Source organism: Magnolia sinica, chromosome 7, assembly GCF_029962835.1.
Source record: "Magnolia sinica isolate HGM2019 chromosome 7, MsV1, whole genome shotgun sequence".
In the NCBI taxonomy this organism is placed as follows: domain Eukaryota; kingdom Viridiplantae; phylum Streptophyta; class Magnoliopsida; order Magnoliales; family Magnoliaceae; genus Magnolia; species Magnolia sinica.
The window spans coordinates 77,682,229-77,701,154 of NC_080579.1; the positions used below are offsets into that span (position 1 = coordinate 77,682,229).

General features: G+C 41.7%; 1 protein-coding gene across 2 annotated transcripts in view; it reads left to right on the forward strand.

Annotated features, from left to right (window-relative positions):
* Positions 1-18,926, forward strand: part of LOC131251476 (golgin candidate 2) — a 40,867-nt gene that overhangs the window by 13,326 nt on the left and 8,615 nt on the right. For both annotated transcript variants that reach the window (XM_058252198.1, XM_058252199.1), the window contains exons 3-5: positions 1,790-1,900; positions 2,072-2,131; positions 2,694-2,751. In XM_058252198.1, the coding sequence (XP_058108181.1) occupies positions 1,790-1,900; positions 2,072-2,131; positions 2,694-2,751 (229 nt within the window). The remainder of the gene's footprint in view (positions 1-1,789; positions 1,901-2,071; positions 2,132-2,693; positions 2,752-18,926) is intronic.

Genomic DNA, 18,926 nt, shown 5'->3' on the forward strand with positions numbered 1-18,926 from the left:
TTCCTTTTGCAGTCCTCTCAAGTGCTAGTTGGAGGCAAAAATTATATGGTATGGCGTGCTCACAGTTTGGGTCGGTTCTCGGTTAAATCCTTTTATAGTTTGATTCGGGCGAACGGCCCTGTTGCTTCATGGGGTCACACGTTTCGTTTTTGGTTCTATGGTGCTATTCCCAAGGTTGCTGCATTCGCTTGGCTAATAGGTAGGAAAAAAAATTCTAACAATAGACAGTCTCCAAAAGAGGGCTATGATCATCCCCAATATTTGTTCTTTGTGCATGCAAGTGGTGGTGTCTATTGATCACTTGTTCATCCATTGTCCCTTCACCTATAAGGTGTGGGTGCACTTTCTAGCTATATTTGACATTCGGTCGGTCGTGCCACAATTAGTGGGGGATCTTCTATGGGCATGGCATGGAGGGGCGGGTAAGATGGGCAGGAAAATTTGGTGTATGGTGCATCCGGCTATTTGGTGGATTATTTGGGGGAAAAGAAATAGCCAGTGCCTTTGGAATAGAGCAGGTTCTATGGAGTTGATTGTGGGAAGCAATAAGTCTGTTGGAAGATCTGGCTGATTTCGATCTTCCCTCTTTTTTTGGGATGTATTTTTTATTTTATTTTATTTTTGTTTTCCTTATGTATTCTTTCCTTGTTAGCTTTTGCTAGCTAGTTCTCGATATAATGTACATTACCCCTAAGAAAAGATATTTTCAGAATATCGCAATGTATCAATATATTGTTGATACATTGCGATATGTTGACTGATACTGTGAAGTTTCCCCAGTTACTGCCCAATTTCGTCTCAGCACTGTACGAATCAGCCAATACTATTGATACAATCACTGGTTATCATTGTAGGGCTTCTTTTGCTGGGTATATGAGAATTGCAGAACTGGTCACATGGTAAACCACAACAGAAATCGAGCTATGATCTAACACTGGACATTCACAAATTTCTGTAGGGCCCGATCCCTTCAGGTGCCCAGTGTTAAGCAATCACTGTGAACGTCATGCTTCTGCAAGAAAATCATGACTGGGACTGAAAACTCTCACACACTTACCTAAGATGATGATGAGTAGAAAAATAGCTTTCAAACTACAGAAGCCCTCAGACTCTCATCCACTTTTTTTTTTTTGAGTGGCACAGCTTGAATGAACTAGAATATTTCTTGGGTTTTCTCATTTATTGCTTAGTGGGTCATTATATAAGTCATTGCTGTTTAAAAAAGAAAGAAAAAAAAAATTACAGGTCGTTGTTAACCACAAAAAAAATTTGAACTTCGCTTTTACATGATTTAATTGTGAGACATGATGTTGCTCAGGAGTTAGGGGAAGGGAGTATGCTCGAAACAAACTATTTGATATTTTGAAATTTAAAAATATTATTTTCTGCAGTTCAAGTTGCGAAGTTTTATGCTTTTAGTCATGTGGGAGCTACTTACTCATGGTTTAGTTGTTAATAGTTGTCTTACATTTTTTTTCTTTCTCTTTTGAATGGTATCCAGTTGGTCTTTTCTTACATAGGAGTCATGTATGTGTGGATGACATACGGATTTTATATGGTTCCATTTCTTCCGTTGATTCTTGCTCGAGTCGAAAGAAAGTGCTCATCTAATATGTTTTCCCCCCCTTCTTTCTCACAACCATCCTTCTCTTATCATTTTGTCCAACAAGAACTGTTTTTCCTGCCAAAATTAGAGAAGGAAAGTAATGTCGTTTTGCATGTCTTTGTTGTATTCCACCTACCTTATGGGATATGTTAATTAGTTTCTCTGCTCTCTTCGTGGTGTCAGGCTTCAGAATTGCAGATGAGCATGACGGAAATAATGGAAGCTGTTGAGTTAGAGAAGCAGAAACATAATAGCACCAGAATGGAAGCCCTTGCTTGCTTGGCTAAACTTGAGGTCTTGCATCCATCTCCATGCATGATTATGTGGTTTGTAGAGTGTTAAATCCATTTGTTGTGGTTACATTGCTAGTGTTTTTGCCAAAAAACTGTCACTACTTTGCAGAAAGTTTCAGTATGGCGTATCTTAGGGTCTTTTTGGTCTTCGCTGAATTTAAATATGTTGCAGACTACAAATGCTGAGCTTGCGAGATCCCTTGCAACAACACAACGGAGCCTTGAAGTAGAGGTATGTACAGTTTTCATTATCCACATAGCTTCACATTTTGCACCAGCGTTTTCAAAATTTGTACAATTCATGTCTTAGCCATGGTAGAAACTCCTAGAATCGATGTGTAAAGGCCAGTTAGGTATGGCTTGACCAGGTCTTGTTAGTTAGAAGGTGGAAACAATATGAAACTTGGTACTCAGCTTTTACAGATTCACATGGACGGTTTCAGTCTGTAGCCAAAAGGGGTCAGCAAGGTTACTTGGACCACTGGTTGCTCTAGTACATGGCACAAGAACGGGTATGTGGTATGCTGTTTCCTCTAGTATGCGGTCTGTTAGGGGTAGGATCATGTGGGTATCAGTCTTTTGACAAAGAAAATGAGGCAAGATAACAATTTGCTGTTTTCTCGTACATTCCTGTTTGATTCATGTTTCAAACTGAGTCCTATAAATAGAACAAATTGAGTTGAGAATCTTCTGATAATGACCTTACGGAAGTCTTTTGACAGTCTTTATTTGGTTCTTTAGATAATCCTTGATTGGTTTCTTGTATTGGTATTTATTTTTTTGCTGAATAAAAGGTTGATCGGGTTGCTGAACTCAGGCGGCAAATTGATTTGAAGGAGTTGGCTAATGAAGGTATGGCTGTGGCATCTGAACTTAGATCAGTGTTTGCATGTTTAAAGGTCCATAGCAATGTATCACTTGTCTTGACATGCAGTCAAATTGCCACTGTCTAGCATCTTTCAAGTATTTCTTATTGTTGAGGATCTCTGCACATGTTTTGTAGTGTTTTTTTTTTTCCCTGATTAATAGCAAAACTTATTAAGAAACCCCTCAAAAGCCAAAAGAGATGAGCAAAAAGAGACTACAAAAATGGATCAAGACATTGGATGAAAGCAAGCAGAAAACATTCAGCCCCCAAATAAAAAACAAATAGTAAGGTTTGCCTACGCCCATCAAAAGCAACCTCAACTCTCTTAGGAGATCAGATCTGGTATTCCTTTGAACTCTTCCAAGGCAAGGGCCCAATTTACCAATGTCAATTTCACTTTTGGCCACCATTTGATTAATTCATGGGGTAGTATTTCAAAGATTCTAATATTTGTCTCCTTCCACATCCTCCACAAGATTGCATTTGGGAGCATCTTCAAAAGATTTTTACCTCTTGCAATGAAAGGTCCACTGTTCCAGCTATTCTTGAGGGGGCAGAACAAAACCAGGGAGGACTCAACATATTCTAAATCGATGATGTAACCTTGCAATCAAGAAAGAGTTGATCACCCGACTCTTCATCTGCACAGGCCCATATAGCACATAGACAAATTCCTTTTTTGGAAGGTTGTCTGCAGTTCAGATCTCAGCAACTCTTGCCACCAGCAAAAAGGACCCAACTTGGGGCAGGGCACCTGAACCCCAAAATAGGGGGCTTTGTGTAAACAGGCGGCACAACTTCTGAAAGCTTTTAAGAGGAAAATAAACCTCTGGAAGATGGGGCTTGAATGCAGTATCAAGCACGAAAGGAATTTGGTTGCATGATCCTTCTAACTAGGTGCAACCCTTGCTTCTAATCACGCCTCCACTTTAGCTTCATACTTGCTAACATTTTGAAGCTGATACTTCCTTGCTCACACATATGGGTCTATTGCCTCTCCACTTCACACTTTGTGCTACTAAGAAAGGATAAGGAATTGCCCCATTGAGAATATCCAAGAGATCAAATACCATGGAAGTCTCATTATTCCAAAAGTTCCAGAGAAAGTTAAACGACCAAACTGCGTTTCTTTGCACAAGCTCATAAGACTCCCTTGACGAGAGTATTCTTCCTAGCTAGGGAGAAGAGTCAGCAGAATGGGTAGTTGCTTCACAGTTATTTATCTATTAAGATTATGAATATTATTAAGGCCAAAGTCCAAGAAAAGAAATCAAGAAAGAGAAGGAAGAACAGAAAAGAAAAGAAAAAAAAAAACAAAAGCAGAAAAAAAAAAACCTACGGACGAAAGAAAAAACCAAAAACGGATGGCCACAAACCCAAAAAACACAACTAGGGAGCCCAATCCCTAAGGTACAAATGAACCCGATTGAGAAAACCCAAAGCAGAACTCCTGACATTCTGAAAGCAGCGACTGTTCCTCTCTCCAGATTGACCATAGAACAACAAGCAGCGCAACTCTCCATCTCAACTTGCCCAGGCTTCCACCCCCTTCAGCATGCCAAGACCGAAATAAACCTTTGATTGAACCCGGCATAACCCAAGAAAGGCCTGAGCTTCTAAGAATATTAGACCAAACAATTCTGGAGAATGAGCAATGGATGAACAGATGATCGAAAGACTTTGCTACTTTGTAACGAAGCAGACAGACATTAGGGAGCACCATCAATCTCTTTTGAAGGTTGTCCATTGTCAGAACCTTATTCCTCCCAACCAACCAGGTAAAGGCCGACACCTTGGGAGGAACTTTATAGGACCAAACAGGGGCAGTGTGGCTGAAAGAACTAACGTCCTCCGGATGTGATAAAGAGGCGAAGAAAGAGCGCATTGAGAAATCTTTGGATCTACCAAGATGCCACCTAAGAGAATCCTCCTTTGAGAGAAAGGGAAAGACTACAAACAAGGCAATAAAGAAAGCAGATCCTTAAATTCAAAATCTATGAGGTCCCTCTGAGGAGGGGTCCACTCCCTGCCAGAGATACAGAAAGAGAAGCACCCTGCTACAGAGATACAGGGGTTAGAGCATAATCGGGCTAAACCCGAGAAAACTATCTGAAGAGGGGAGTCCCTACACCAAACATCTTCTCAAAATCTTAACCTGAGCCGCAAACCCAATAGCAAAACAGGACCCCTCGAGAACAATAGGATGCATCTTAGAAATGCCTTTCCATATATGAGAGGAATGATTTAGAGAAGAGCTTTTAGTCCACCACCCCATAGGATTCAAGCCCATACTTGGTTGTAATAGCTTCCCTCCACAAGGTAGAACTCTCAACGCTAAACCACAACACCCACTTACCAAGGAGCACGTCATTATAAACATCAGGCACCTAATACCTGCCCCTCCCTTAGCAATGGGCTGACAAACTTCATTCCAATTCTAGAGGTGGAACTTAGTGGATGAAGCTTCACAGTTATGGGTAGCGGTGTTGTGTGGACCCCTCTAGGCCATAGGAATCTCATAGAGGGGGAGGAAGAGTTTCTCCCATTGGCGTCTAGGCTGGCTAGCATTTTCTCTCTGTCAATGAGGGATTTGTCCCCTACCCCCAAAAGTTTGTTGCACTTGCATGGTTAGTTGGTTGGAACAAGGTGCTCACAATGGATAATTTATGAAAGAGGAATGTGATTATCATAAAGACTTGTCCTCTTTGTTTGCGAAGCAAGGAGATTGTTAATCATTCGTTCCTTCACTGCCCCTTTGAGAATACTTTGTGGGATTGGGTTTGAGGTCCTTCGACATGATGTTAGAATCTATTGGAGTGCTCCTTTTGGCTTGGCATGGGGGATGGGTGGAGAGCAGCAGCAAAAGGGTGTGGAGATGGACCTTACTAGCAGGAATTTTGGTTTTGTTGGGGAAAAGGAACAACCGTTGTTTTTGGAACACGAGTGGGATTGTGGAGGTAGTTTTGAGGAGGGTGAAATGTGAAGTGCTTGATTGGGTTGCGACCTCTCGGGGTTGAGGGGTGGAGAGAAGCAGCAAAAGGGTGTGGAGATGGACCTTACAAGCGGGAATTTGGGTTTTGTGGGGGGAAAGGAACTGTCGTTGTTTTTGCAACATAAGTGGGACTATGGAGATAGTTTTGAGGAGGGTGAAATGTGAAGTACTCGACTGGATTGTGACCTCTCAGGTTTATGGAGTTGCTTGGTTTGGTTTTGGGGGATGGCTTTCTCATTTGTAATTCTTTGTATTTTTTTAGCCGTTTTCAGCCCTCTCTAATTAAATCATCTACTTTAAAAAATAAATAAATTTGGCCCACCCCTTTTGAATCATTGACGAACTTCAAGATTGCGCTCTAAATGGAGCCATTTCTTCTAACCTCCCTTCTTGGGGTTCACCCCCTATCAAATTGACCATATTTTGATAAAATTAAAAAGAAAGAAAGAAAAGAAAAATTTTCAAAGGTAAAAGAACATAATAGGAAAAGAAAAGAAAAGAAAAGAAACAGAGAAAGAAAGAAGATTACTTCCTTCAAAAAGTGTCTTGCTCTTCCACCATTTTGCAAGAAGGGTCTAGTTATTTTTGAGAACTGCCTTTTTGTCCTTTTCTTTTTCCTCTCTTCTTTTAAAATGATCAACCTTTGAACTTCTTCTTGGTTCATCAAGTGCTAGTTGTGACTTTCGCTAACAGCCCTACCTCAAGAAATCCCTTTGCTACTCCAATCTTTCGCTACTTTGGCTGGGATCTTAAAAAGCAACAGATAAAAGGTTGGCAAGTTGGAGAGGGTAGCAATGTAGCATTAAGAATAGCAATTCGGCCATTGAGGGATAGCAAATTTTTTTCTTCCCATGATGCTTATGTAGTTGTTAAGTTGACAAAGCTCTTAGTTCCATACGAAGGGGAAGCTTGAGGTAATTAATTGGGAGCAACGAAGCTTTGCATCCCAAAGAAGAAGCAGGCTCTCGCACCTCCTCCAAAGTACCCATGCGATTATAAAACACCTACTCTTACTCCTTTGAAAAGCATCCCAAGAGAAACGATTGTCTTTTCTCCAGCGCTTCTTCCTCTCTTCAGATCACTTCTCCATGAACCAACAATTTTCTTTTTCCATACTCAGTTGCAGCATGCCTGCATGGTTCCCACTGCCGGAGGGCACATGCGTCAAAGATCCGGCCATTCATTAGGTTGCGTACGCTGTGAACATGCCCTGGACCGAAAATAATGTTGAACTGCTTATCAAACAAATCAGAATTGTATGAGGAAAATAGGTGGTTAGAAAAAAAAAAATCCAACGGTCCAAATTCAATGTACATGTTTGGATCATTTGAGAGTGTACTAACCTAATTTTTGGAATATCGCATGGTCACGGTGCATGCTACCTGATGAATGGTGCCTGGCCTCACATTCAAAGCCTGCATGCTTGAGATGAGAGCTTAGAGATTAGAAATGGTGATTCTGATAGACAACAAAAGCTCAGAAGGCTTCAACTCTCTTGAGAAAGTTGGAGAGAATGGAGAGGAAGGAGGGAGAAGAATCCACTTTAATATATTCACCTGACAAAGCTAGAGAGAGTGAATAAAAAAAGAGAGCAATTAACCAACAGCCCCTCACGCTGTAATGACAAAAGCTTTTATACTTCGCCAATGTATGGAGTTTGATACACAAGCACTGAGAGATTGTACTTGTGGCAATCATGGCACTCAATTTAAACCATCCCAATGGTTGGCCCTTATTCGTATGGACACCAAAGGTTACACTTATTAGATTTTTTAAGTAGAAGATTGGTGGACATTAATGCACGGTTGGTTGTATAGCTTCTTCTTCTTCTTCTTCTTCTGCTGCTGCTGCTGCTGCTTCTTCTTCTTCTGCTGCTGCTGCTTCTTTTTCTTCTTCTGCTGCTGCTTCTTCTTCTTCTTCTGCTGCTGCTGCTTCTTTTTCTTCTTCTGCTGCTGCTTCTTCTTCTTCTTTTGCCCTTTGGCCCTAACCTATCTACAGTTGGTCCCACAATTTGGACAGCTTTAATCTGAGCTAATGCATCCCGTTCATTCGACTTCTAAGTGCTTGAATATCAACCATCACACTTTGCCAAAAGCATCATATGGTCCCCCCACCACCCCACCTCTCTCTCTCTCTCTTCCCTATATCTAAGTGAGACACCCTCTTTCATATATTTCAGTCCTTGACCAACACTTCACAAAATATTATAGTGTCATTGGCAAACTACAAATGTGAAATGGGAATGCCCAGCCTCCCCCATTGAGAATCTTTAGGAATACCAACTTAGCACCCATTTCAAATAATTTCCCAAGAAAAGAGGAAAGGTGATGGCAGATGACCTTGGTGAAGGTCTCTAAAGCTAAAAAAGAAACTAACAGGGAATCCATTGATGAGGATTGAAAAGTAATCCAACAAGATACACTCTTCAAACATTTAATTCATTTGTTGGAATCCCATTTTACAAATAGGTATATGAGAAAAAGGACCATTTGCCAAAAGTGAGATGCTAGGGGTGCACGTTTCTGAGGATCTTTAAACTTTGGCTTTAGTTTTCAGGTGTAAGGCAGGTGAGTTTCCCTCAACATATATGGGCCTTCTATTATGCATTGGGAAGCCTGCGGGGCATCTATGGGACAAGGTGGTGGAGAGGATTGAGAGAAAATTGGCTAGTTGGCAATGCTAGTAGCTTTCCTATAGTGGTAGGCTTACTCTAATCAAAGCGGCTTTTTCAAACATGCCTTTATATTTCATGTCCCAATTCAATGTTGGAAAAGCTAGAAAAGTTGAGAAGGAACTTCTTTTAGAGAGTGGATATGGATGGTAGGAAATTTCATATTCTTTGGAAGCTTAGAACCGAAGAAGACAGACTGTGGACAAAGATCATAGTCAGTAAGTATGGTACTTATGAAGGTGGTTGGTTTGTGAAAAGATCGCCAATTTACCGAGTGTCTAGTATTTGAAAAGCTATAGCATCGATAGAGCATCCGGTTTGTAGAAATATTCTCCTCGTCATTGGGAATGGGAATTAGACCCGCTTTTCATCAGATATTTGGTGTGGGGATAGGCTGCTTCAGGAAGAATTCCCAAGGATAGCTACTCCCGCTCCGGATCGCAATGCCGTTGTATCTCATTGCTTCTCCGTTGTTGGAAGCATGGTAGTGTGGTGTCCTCCATGTCGTAGGAACCTTTCAAATGACGAGGCGTTGGAGTACATCGGCTTGCTTAATTATCTCAAGCCTACCGTTCCCTTTCTACATTAGGAAGACTCCTGGAAGTGGAAAGGTCACCATTCCAGAAAATTCTCCGTCCGCTTTTTTTTTTTCAAGATTTTGGCAGAGTCAGGTAGGGGTTTTAGTCTGCGCACTTGTTCCAGCATTGGTGATGCAAGACATGAAATTAAATATGACATGCAAGATTTTAAGCTTTAGATCATACTAATTTTAAACAATCACAAAATTCCACGTCCCACATATGATCAAACATTCAACAAGGGGAATCTACGGGGGTCCAAGCCTACACAAGTTTAGGGCTGGATCAAATAAAATTATAAACCAAACAATGCCCAAATGAGTGTAAGATTCATCCAATCTTGCAAAGGATTGTTTCCTAATTCAAGAGATTCACCATGTTTCAATTCGAGAGAAAATCTAGGGTTTGCAAAAGTTGGAAATACTTGAAATTTGGGATTATCTAGGGTTAGAGTTGGGGTTTTAAGGCGAGAGAGGAGAGAAATAGAAGAAATCCAGAACCTGAGACGATCCAAGCGTTTGGACAGCCACCTGGCCCAGGCGCACGTGCGTGAATCCTTGTCCGCATGTGTGTGGGGCCCACGGAACTGGAAAGCACTACCTAGGGTGTGGTCGGCCAGGGGAGGCCCACTCTCACACCAAATTTCGTGTCTATTTGCCGCCCGGTGTGTGCGTGGTGCTCCGCCGAAGTTTTAGCCCCTTTAGTGGGCCAGAATTTGAAAATCTACTGTGGAGGAGAACTTGGGCATAAAAAAAGGTGAATCTGAAGATGGGAGGGCTGTGGAAGATGATGAAAGTGGGGAGTAGGTGGGACGATTTGGGATGGTTGTGGCTTCGCACCACGGTAGTTAGCCCTTCGAGGAAGGGAGGGTTTCGCACCCAATTAGCTTCTTTAACTCAGAGGGATAAAGAAGAAGAAAAAACGCTGAATTTTATTCATAAACTTCAATGAAAAATACCTACATGGGGTTGCCTATTTATAAGAAAACCCTAAACTTTAAAAGCCGCGCCATGTGCGCACACTAGTACTTAGAGATGAAGTAACAAAAATAACAACCAATCTACGTAAGCAAAACCGTTCGTGATGTTTCTAATAATGATAATAATCAAAACTCAAAATCCTAGATCATCTAGGGTAGTGGGACACGCTCATGAGATCAAATGGTGGAATCCACATGATGATCGGATCCACTCCAATGCTCCATAGCACAACCCCCTAACTAAGAGGTCCTCCATAGATGTCGTCATTGATCCAAATCAATAGTGGGGCCTTCCTCCTCCTTGAGTACATGCGTAGGGTGGGGGGTGTGCGTGTGCGCATGATGTCCCTATCAACTCTCCCCAGCTGCGAAGGTTCGCCAATTCACCACTGGCGAAACAAAACTCCTGAACCGCTCCAAGATGTCAGGATCAAGTCCTTGAAGCTCCTAAGTGAGCCACGTACTGTTTGAAACTGGGCGTGACTTCCACTTGACCAGGAACTTTTGAAAGCCACCGTCCGACGTCGATACTATTTGATGGTCTAGAATATCCTCCATCTCTTCTCTGGGTGTGGGAAGGGTAGGTATGGGAGGTAGAGGCTGGGAAGATGGGTCGGGAAGGGGCCATGGATCAAGGGAAAGGTCTGGGGAATCGGGAGGGTTAGGTAAAAGGCTGGACAATCTATCAGTGGTCCCCTAAAATACAATTGGATCCTCCACATTAAATGTGGAACTAATTCCCATATAAGGTGGAAGATCTACCACATATGCATTGAGACTGTTTTGTTTTATAATTTTGAATGGTCCAACACTACGTGCCTGTAATTTACGAACGGCTCCCTAAGGGTACCACTTTGGCCTGATGCGAACCATCATAGAGTCCCTTACATTGAATTCCTTGAATCGTTTATGTTGGTCTGCAGAAATTTTAATGTTCATTACTAGTATTGATCTTTCGCCTGATTTCTTGATGCAATGAATGAATGTGATGTGCAAAGGACTGCAGACTTTGATGGCCTATGGGACATGGACATAGGGACAAGATCAATAGGCTTCCTAGGTTTATAACTAGTAACGACTTTAAAAGGACTTGAACCTGTGGATCTATTGACAAAACTATTTAATGCAAACTCGGCGATAGGTAGTGCAGTGTCCCACGTCCTGGTGTGCTCCCCCACTAAACACCTGTGCAAGTTTCGTAGGCTCCTATTGAACACCCAGTCTGACCATCGGTCTGAGGGTGGTAGGTTGAAGAGAATTGGAGCCTAGTATTCATCATATGCCATAGTGTCTTCCAAAAATAACTTATGAATCGCACGTCACGGTTAGACACCATGGTTTTGGGTAACCCATGAAGCTTGACAACCTCACTAAAGAACAACTTGGCAACATGAGATGCGTCAGAGGTCTTCGAATAAGGGTTAAAGTGGGCCATTTTAGAAAAACGGTCCACAATAACAAACATGGAATTGTGTTTTCGAATAGTATTGGGAAGCCCAAGCACGAAGTCCATACTGATGTCTTGCCAAGGGGCGAATGGAACTAACAAAGGTGTGTATAGCCCCATATTCTGCTTTTTCTGCTTTGCCAGTTGACAAGTACGACACTGCCCCATAATTTTGGCCACGTGTCGCTTAAGGCTTGGCCAATAGAATCTATCCTTCACTAGGGCAATGGTCTTGTCTCGACCAAAATGACTTGCGACCCCTCTTGAATGTAACTCCCTGACAACAAAATCATAGAGGGAGGTGCGAGGTATGCACAAACTGTCACTTCTAAACAAATATCCGTCCACTATCAAGTACTCACTGCTAGCTCTTGACGGACTCTCTAACAACGATGCGTATACAACTCCAAAATCTGGGCACTCAGAATAATCCTCTCTGACAAGCTTGAGCCCCGTGACTTCAACACTCATGAAATTGAGTAACACGACTCGATGACTCAACGCGTCAGCAGGTTTATTCTCTACATCGGCCTTGTGCTTAAGCACAAAAGTATACTCTTGAAAGAACTGGACCCACTTGGCGTGCTTAGGGTTTAATTTCTTCTGAGACTTCAGATATCTCAAGGCTTCATGATCTGAGAACAAGATGAATTCTTGCGGCAATAGATAATGATGCCAATGGCACAATGACTGCACTACCGCATAGAATTCTCTGTCATGGGTGGAGTATTTTTGTTTCGCCTAATTCAGTTTCTCACTAAAAAAGGCGACAGGGTGCCCTTCCTGACTAAGTATTCCTCCTATGCCGAATCTTGACGCGTCGCATGCGACTTCAAAAACTTTCGAAAAATCTGAAAGTCGTGTGACTGGAGCTTCAGTCATCCTGACCTTTATCTCCTTGAAGGCCTTCGAGGCTGCCTTCGTCCATTGAAACTCTTATTTATTTATTAAATAATGCAATCTGTGATGGGAGCCATAATGGAACTGAAGCCTCGAATGAACCGTCTATAGAAGGTGGTCAAGCCGTGAAAGCTGCACACCGTGTGAATATTTCGGGGTTCAGGCCAATCGACAATGGCTTTGACCTTCTCGAGATCTGCCGACACACATTTAGCTGACACAACAAAACCTAAGAAGATAACACTACTGGACATAAACACACACTTCTTTAGGTTGACGTACAATTTCTCGGCTTTAAGGATTTCACAAACCTGCCTCAAATAGTTGAGATGTTATTCCTTGGTCATGCTATAAATCATGATATCATCAAAGTAGACGACCAAGAACTTCCCCATGAAAGGCCTCAACACTTGGGTCATCACACGTGTGAAGGTACTTGGGGCATTGGTCAGCCTAAAAGGCATGACTAGTCACTCGTATAGCTCATCCTTCGTCTTGAAGGCCGTCTTTCACTCATCACCAGGGAGTACACAGATTTGGTGATAACCACTTTTGAGGTTAATTTTCGAGAAGATAGTAGGGTTGACCATCATATCCAACATGTCATCAAGACGCGCTATGGGAAACCGATACTTAACCGTGATTTTGTTGATGGTCCTACTATCAAAACACATCCTCCATGTGCCATCTTTCTTAGGTGTAAGCAGTGTTTTAAATATCGATGATATCAGTTGATATATTCCACGATATATCTTGTATCCCACCTGTGTGATACGAAACGCACAAGTAGTGTAATATATCCCACATGTTTGATCCGGTGAGCATTTTCGATTTTCGACCATTTTTTCCTTCTTCTATAAATCATGTTAAATTAGTGTTAAATTATTACAAATTCATGATTTTTCATGTTTTGCATGAAAAATCATGGATTGGGAGCTTCAATTTCGAGATTTGGAGGAGATGGGCGGGTTGCAGAAAATTGAAAAAAAATTAATTTCTTGCAAATCAGTTGCAATCTGTGTCCAAACATAAAATCAAACATGTATGTAACCTGATCTAGTAATTCTTCTTTTGCTTTTGAATGTATTTCTTGTGTTCCCACACTTCTTCTTACGTTTATAAATTATATGAATAGACTTTGAATCAGTATTGTGAATAGCGTTGTAGCGTACGCTACGTAGTGTAGCATACCAAAAGGCTACGTAGCATATGGAAATAGCGTATTTCCACTGTAGCGTACGCTACAAGGGTTGTAGCGTACTCTGCACATAGGTAGTGTGTAGCGTACGTTGTGTACGTCTCAGGAGTATGGTACTTTTATTTAAAATAAAAGCTCTGTTTTATTATGTGAGTTAACAAATTGTTTTAAAATGGTGGTGGCCCATATTTTTCACACGTGGTAGCATGTAGCTCCATCCAAACATGTATGTAACCTGATCTAGTAATTCTTCTTTTGCTTTTGAATGTATTTCTTGTGTTCCCACACTTCTTCTTACGTTTATAAATTATATGAATAGACTTTGAATCAGTATTGTGAATAGCGTTGTAGCGTACGCTATGTAGTGTAGCATACCAAAAGGCTACGTAGCATATGGAAATAGCGTATTTCCACTGTAGCGTACGCTACAAGGGTTGTAGCGTACTCTGCACATAGGTAGTGTGTAGCGTACGTTGTTTACGCCTCAGGAGTATGGTACTTTTCTTTAAAATAAAAGCTCTGTTTTATTATGTGAGTTAACAAATTGTTTTAAAATGGTGGTGGCCCATATTTTTCACACGTGGTAGCATGTAGCTCCATCCAAACCATCCTTCACACATGTGGCACTTTGTAGGTTACAAATATGTACTCATTTGAATATTTTTACAGTCTAAACGATTAAAAAATTAGCCTTTAAATGTGCTGCTGGGACTTTTTCCCTTTGAGTAGATGGTGGGAGACTCATATTTTAAGAAAAAAAAAAATTAACCTAAAACTATCGAAATAGGGCTTTCGAACAGCCCTATCTCCGTGCCGCAACAACCGCACTTGCTGCCATTTTCAAGCTTTGATTCCTATCGACCAAAAGGCCCCTTGAAGATCAGATTTTAGGCATTCAATCGGACCTACAAGAGCATCTTCTTGCTAGATTTTCAAGAGCATTGAAACCCAAACAAGGGAGAAATCATGTTTCCCTCTTTTCACAGCCGCGCGGACACGTAGCTCAAAAGAATCCATTTTCAGTTGATTAAATCTCTATTTAAGGTATGTTTTGGCCCTTCAATAATTGCTAATGAGTTTTCTTTTTATTTATGCTGAAAAGTTGTGGTTATTTTTTCATTTTTTCAATTTTTTTTAAAAACTTTTTAGGAGGTTGGTTCTTATGTAACAAAGATGCATGGGGGCTGTGGTGTGTATGGCATGGATTTGACCCATCCAACCATCACATGGGACACATGCGTGGGGTCCACTGTGGTGTTCTATGCCATGGCCCACATGTGTGGGGTCATTTGTGGTGTTGTATGCCATGGCCCACATGCGTGGGGTCCACTGTGGTATCATATATGTATATATATATATTTTAAATTAAAAAAGTAGAAGTATTGTGTAGGTTACGCTACACGCTACGAAGGGTTGAACGCTACGCAACACACTATCGCTATTTAAAGCACCGCTTTGAATATGCTTGCATCAATTCAGTTAGACAACGCATAGATTAGTACCCCATACAAAGAAAACCTATTATATGCACTTGTTTTTTGTAATGTTTTAATTTATAAGTGTGTATTGATGTCTTTTTTAACAATCATTGAAGTTTCATTGAAAAATTCAACCAATTTCCCAATGTTTCCCCATGTTTCCAACAACAACGATACATTATGCGATACAACTGATATATCCCATGTGATAACCGATACGTATCCGTATCCCAAGGGTGCGATACGTAACACGATACCGATATTTCGAACACTGGGTGTAAGAAGGGCGGGCATGGCACACGAGCTCATGCTCTCTCGAATGAAACCCTTTTCTAGGAGCTCATCAATCTGTCTCTTCAACTCTGCATGCTCCTTTGGATTCATTTTGTAATGAGGGAGGTTTGGTAGAGTCGCCCCGCTTCTAATTGCCAACTCTCTCCTGCGGTCTCAAGCCTCCCCTTATCTCTAGAAATTCCCTATACTCCCCAAGTTCAGCTGTTTTGCTTGGCTCACGGCAAAGAATATGATCCTTACAATCGACAACTTGCAGAAAAAAGGAATGCAACTCCCCAATAGGTGCCTATGTTGTATGGGAAATGAGGAGTCTATGGATCACTTGCTAGTCCATTGCCCATTCATATCTCTCATTTGGGACGATTTTCTATCGAGATTCAATGTGTTTGGATGCATGCCTCAATCTGCTTCTCTCTTACTGGATTACTGGAATGGATTTAAGTTGGGCAAAAGAAAAACTACGGTATGGAAAATAGCTATCATCACTATCTGGTGGGTGGTGTGGAAGGAAAGAAATGAGAGATGCTTCAATAACTCTCAATCAACGGCTTCAGTCGTAGGATATTGGGCAAAGAACCTCATCATTGAATGGGCAACTATCATTCCTGATCTGTAGGGTTATGACTTCCAGTTCTTAGGACTCTAATTTTCTTTCCTCTCTTTCTGTTTTCTTTTCTTCTTTTCGTTTGTTTCTTTTTCTTTTCTGCTTCTGCCATCTCAGCAGTCTTTGTTGTTTTTCGCTCGTTTTTAATATAAGCTCGTTACTTCTAAAAAAAAAAAAATCAATGGCGTGCTGTATATCCCTCATAGGGGGAAGCTCATCTGGTAGATCCTCAGGAAAGACATCACGAAACTCATCCACTACCGGCATAACCTCAGTGGGTAACTCTACACTGGCCTTTGGTGCACTCTCCCTAGCCACAAGGGTGTACACTATCGAGTCCGACTCAGTCTCTCGCTCAAAGTCTTTGGCATTTAAAATATGGAGAAGCTTAGACTTGGACTTCAATTCCTTCAATTCTTTTGAACCACTCATACCACTCTGTGTAGTGGACTCCTTTCCAGTCGTGTTCTTGGGTGGAAGTGGATTTAGCTTGACTTTCTTGCCCTCAAATCAGAATGAACACACATTTGAACGACCAAATATAGTGACATCCCTGTCATAGAGCTAGGGTCTACCTAGGATGATATGGCCAACATCCATGGGAACAACATCACACCAAAGTGTCTTTATATGATCCAAACTGAATATGAACAAGAAAATGGTGTGGACTAGAATGGAAGTTTTATCAACCCAAGACACTCTATAGGGTTGAGGATGGGCTTCAAGCTTCAAGCCCAAACGGTTCACAGTTTTAGTTAATGCCACGTTGGCACAACTACCACTATTTACGATCATCTTGCAGCTTTTATCACCACATTTTGCGTAAGTATAGAAGATCGTGTTGCAGCGCCAATCGTTGGTATTCTTGGTTTGTGTAAAGGCGCAACGCACAACTGCAAGGGTTGCAGACTTTTGCGCTCCCTCTTCCTCATTACCAGGGGTTTCTGCTGGCTCATATTCTTCCTCTTCACCGTCACTTTCTGGGGGCACTACTTCTACTTGCCCATCAATAAGGAACACCTTGGTGCCCTCTTTCGTGCCAGACTGGTGGGCAAAGTGACCAAACCCCTGACATCTAAAACACCTAGTCACATCACTTTTGCGCGAGCTAAACCCAACAACTCCTGTACCCTCATCATCCTTGGTCCTCCAGTGCTGGGCTTAGCCCTAAAAGGGTTGGCTTTAGCGTCAGAATTATGAAACTCAAACCGTCTTCCCACAAATGCTTTGAGGTATTGCTCAACCTCCAACACTACTTGATACATATGTTCAAGAGTATCTATGTCTTTGGCGAGCAACTCTCTTAATGTCAGAATGGAGGCCCGTCTTAAATTGAGCAAGAGTGAGTACGACATCCTCTTCAACTTTACATCGGGTCAAGTACTTTTCGAACTTCTCAATGTATTCAGTCACACTCATGGAACATTGTCGAAGAGACTGTCATTCCTTAACCAACCTCAAGTGATAGGAGAAAGGGAAATACTTTTCCTTAAGAGTTTCTTTCATTTCTCCCCAATGGACTATTGGGGGCTCCCTCGACCTTTCTTTCTTTCGCTCCACAGTAGCCCAAAACCTCTTTGCTTGGCCCACAAGCTTCATCTTGGCAAATCGGACTCAACGAGCATCCGGCATGTCATACCACTCAAAATAATGGTCCATATCCGCCAACTAATCTAGAAAAGTTTTAGGGTCCAAGTGACCATCAAACGTAGGGGCCTCTACTTTAACTCCCTTGAGGAGTTGCCCATCTGGGTCATAATGATCATGATACCCCTTGTAGGGTAGGTGCATGGGTGCGCCCCCATGACCTATTCCTTGGCCACCCCCATTCCTTTGTGTATCCTCCTGATCACCTGCTTGAGATTGAGCATCTTCCCCAATGGTGGGATTTGCCCAGGTGAAGGTTTCTAGTTGGGTAACACACGTATTAAGCTGTTCAAAGTGTTGGTCAATATGTTGTTCTAAGCGCCTACCCAAATACTCAAATTACCGGGTTATGTTGTTCATTGATTCTTGCAATTGCTGCATGTTTAACGTAGGGTGCAAACCAAAACCACGACCAATATGTGTGGGCATACAACCACTCACTCAACTCAAAGACCCTCTAATACAAGTATATGCGTCTAAATGGGACTAAATGATCCTATATGACTCTATATGAGGGAAACTACACAACGCTACTAAAATTCCAATAATATAACTGCCCATATAAATTGTTAACAAAAAATTCAGCAGCACATATTGTAAATGATGGGTCCTAAACAGCCCTATATGATGAGACTCGATGCAAAATAGACATAAATAAACTAAACTCTAAACATGCAATGCATTCCCCTATGAAAAACCTAAGCTCTGATATCAAATTTGATGCAAGTCATGAAATTAAATATGACATGTAAGATTTCAAGCTTTAAAGCATACTAATTTTAAACAATCATAAAATTTCACGTCCCACATACGATCAAACATTCAATAAGGGGAATCTACGGGGGGTCCAAGCCTACACAAGTTTAGGGTTGGATCAAATAAAATTATAAACCAAACAATACCCAATGCAGTGTAAGATTCATCCAATCTTGCAAAGGATTGTTCCCCAATTCAAGAGATTCACCGTGTTTCAATTCAGGGAAAAATCTAGGGTTTGCAAAAGTTGGAAATACTTGGAATTTGGGATTATCTAGGGTTAGAGTTGGGGTTTTAAGGCGAGAGAGGAGAGAAATAGAAGAAATTCAGAACCTGAGAAGATCCACGCGTGTGGACAGCCACCTGGCCCAGGTGCACGTGAGTGAATCCCTGTCCGCACATGTGTGGGGCCCACGGAACTGGAAAGCATCACCTAGGGTGTGGTCAGCTAGGGGAGGCCCACTCTCACACCAAATTTCGTGTCAATCCGTCGCCTGGTGTGTGCGTGGTGCTCCACCGAAGTTTCAGCCCCTCTAGTGGGCCAGAATCTGAAAGTCTGTTGTGGAGGAGAAATTGGGCACACAAAAAAAGGTGAATTTGAAGATGGGAGGGCTG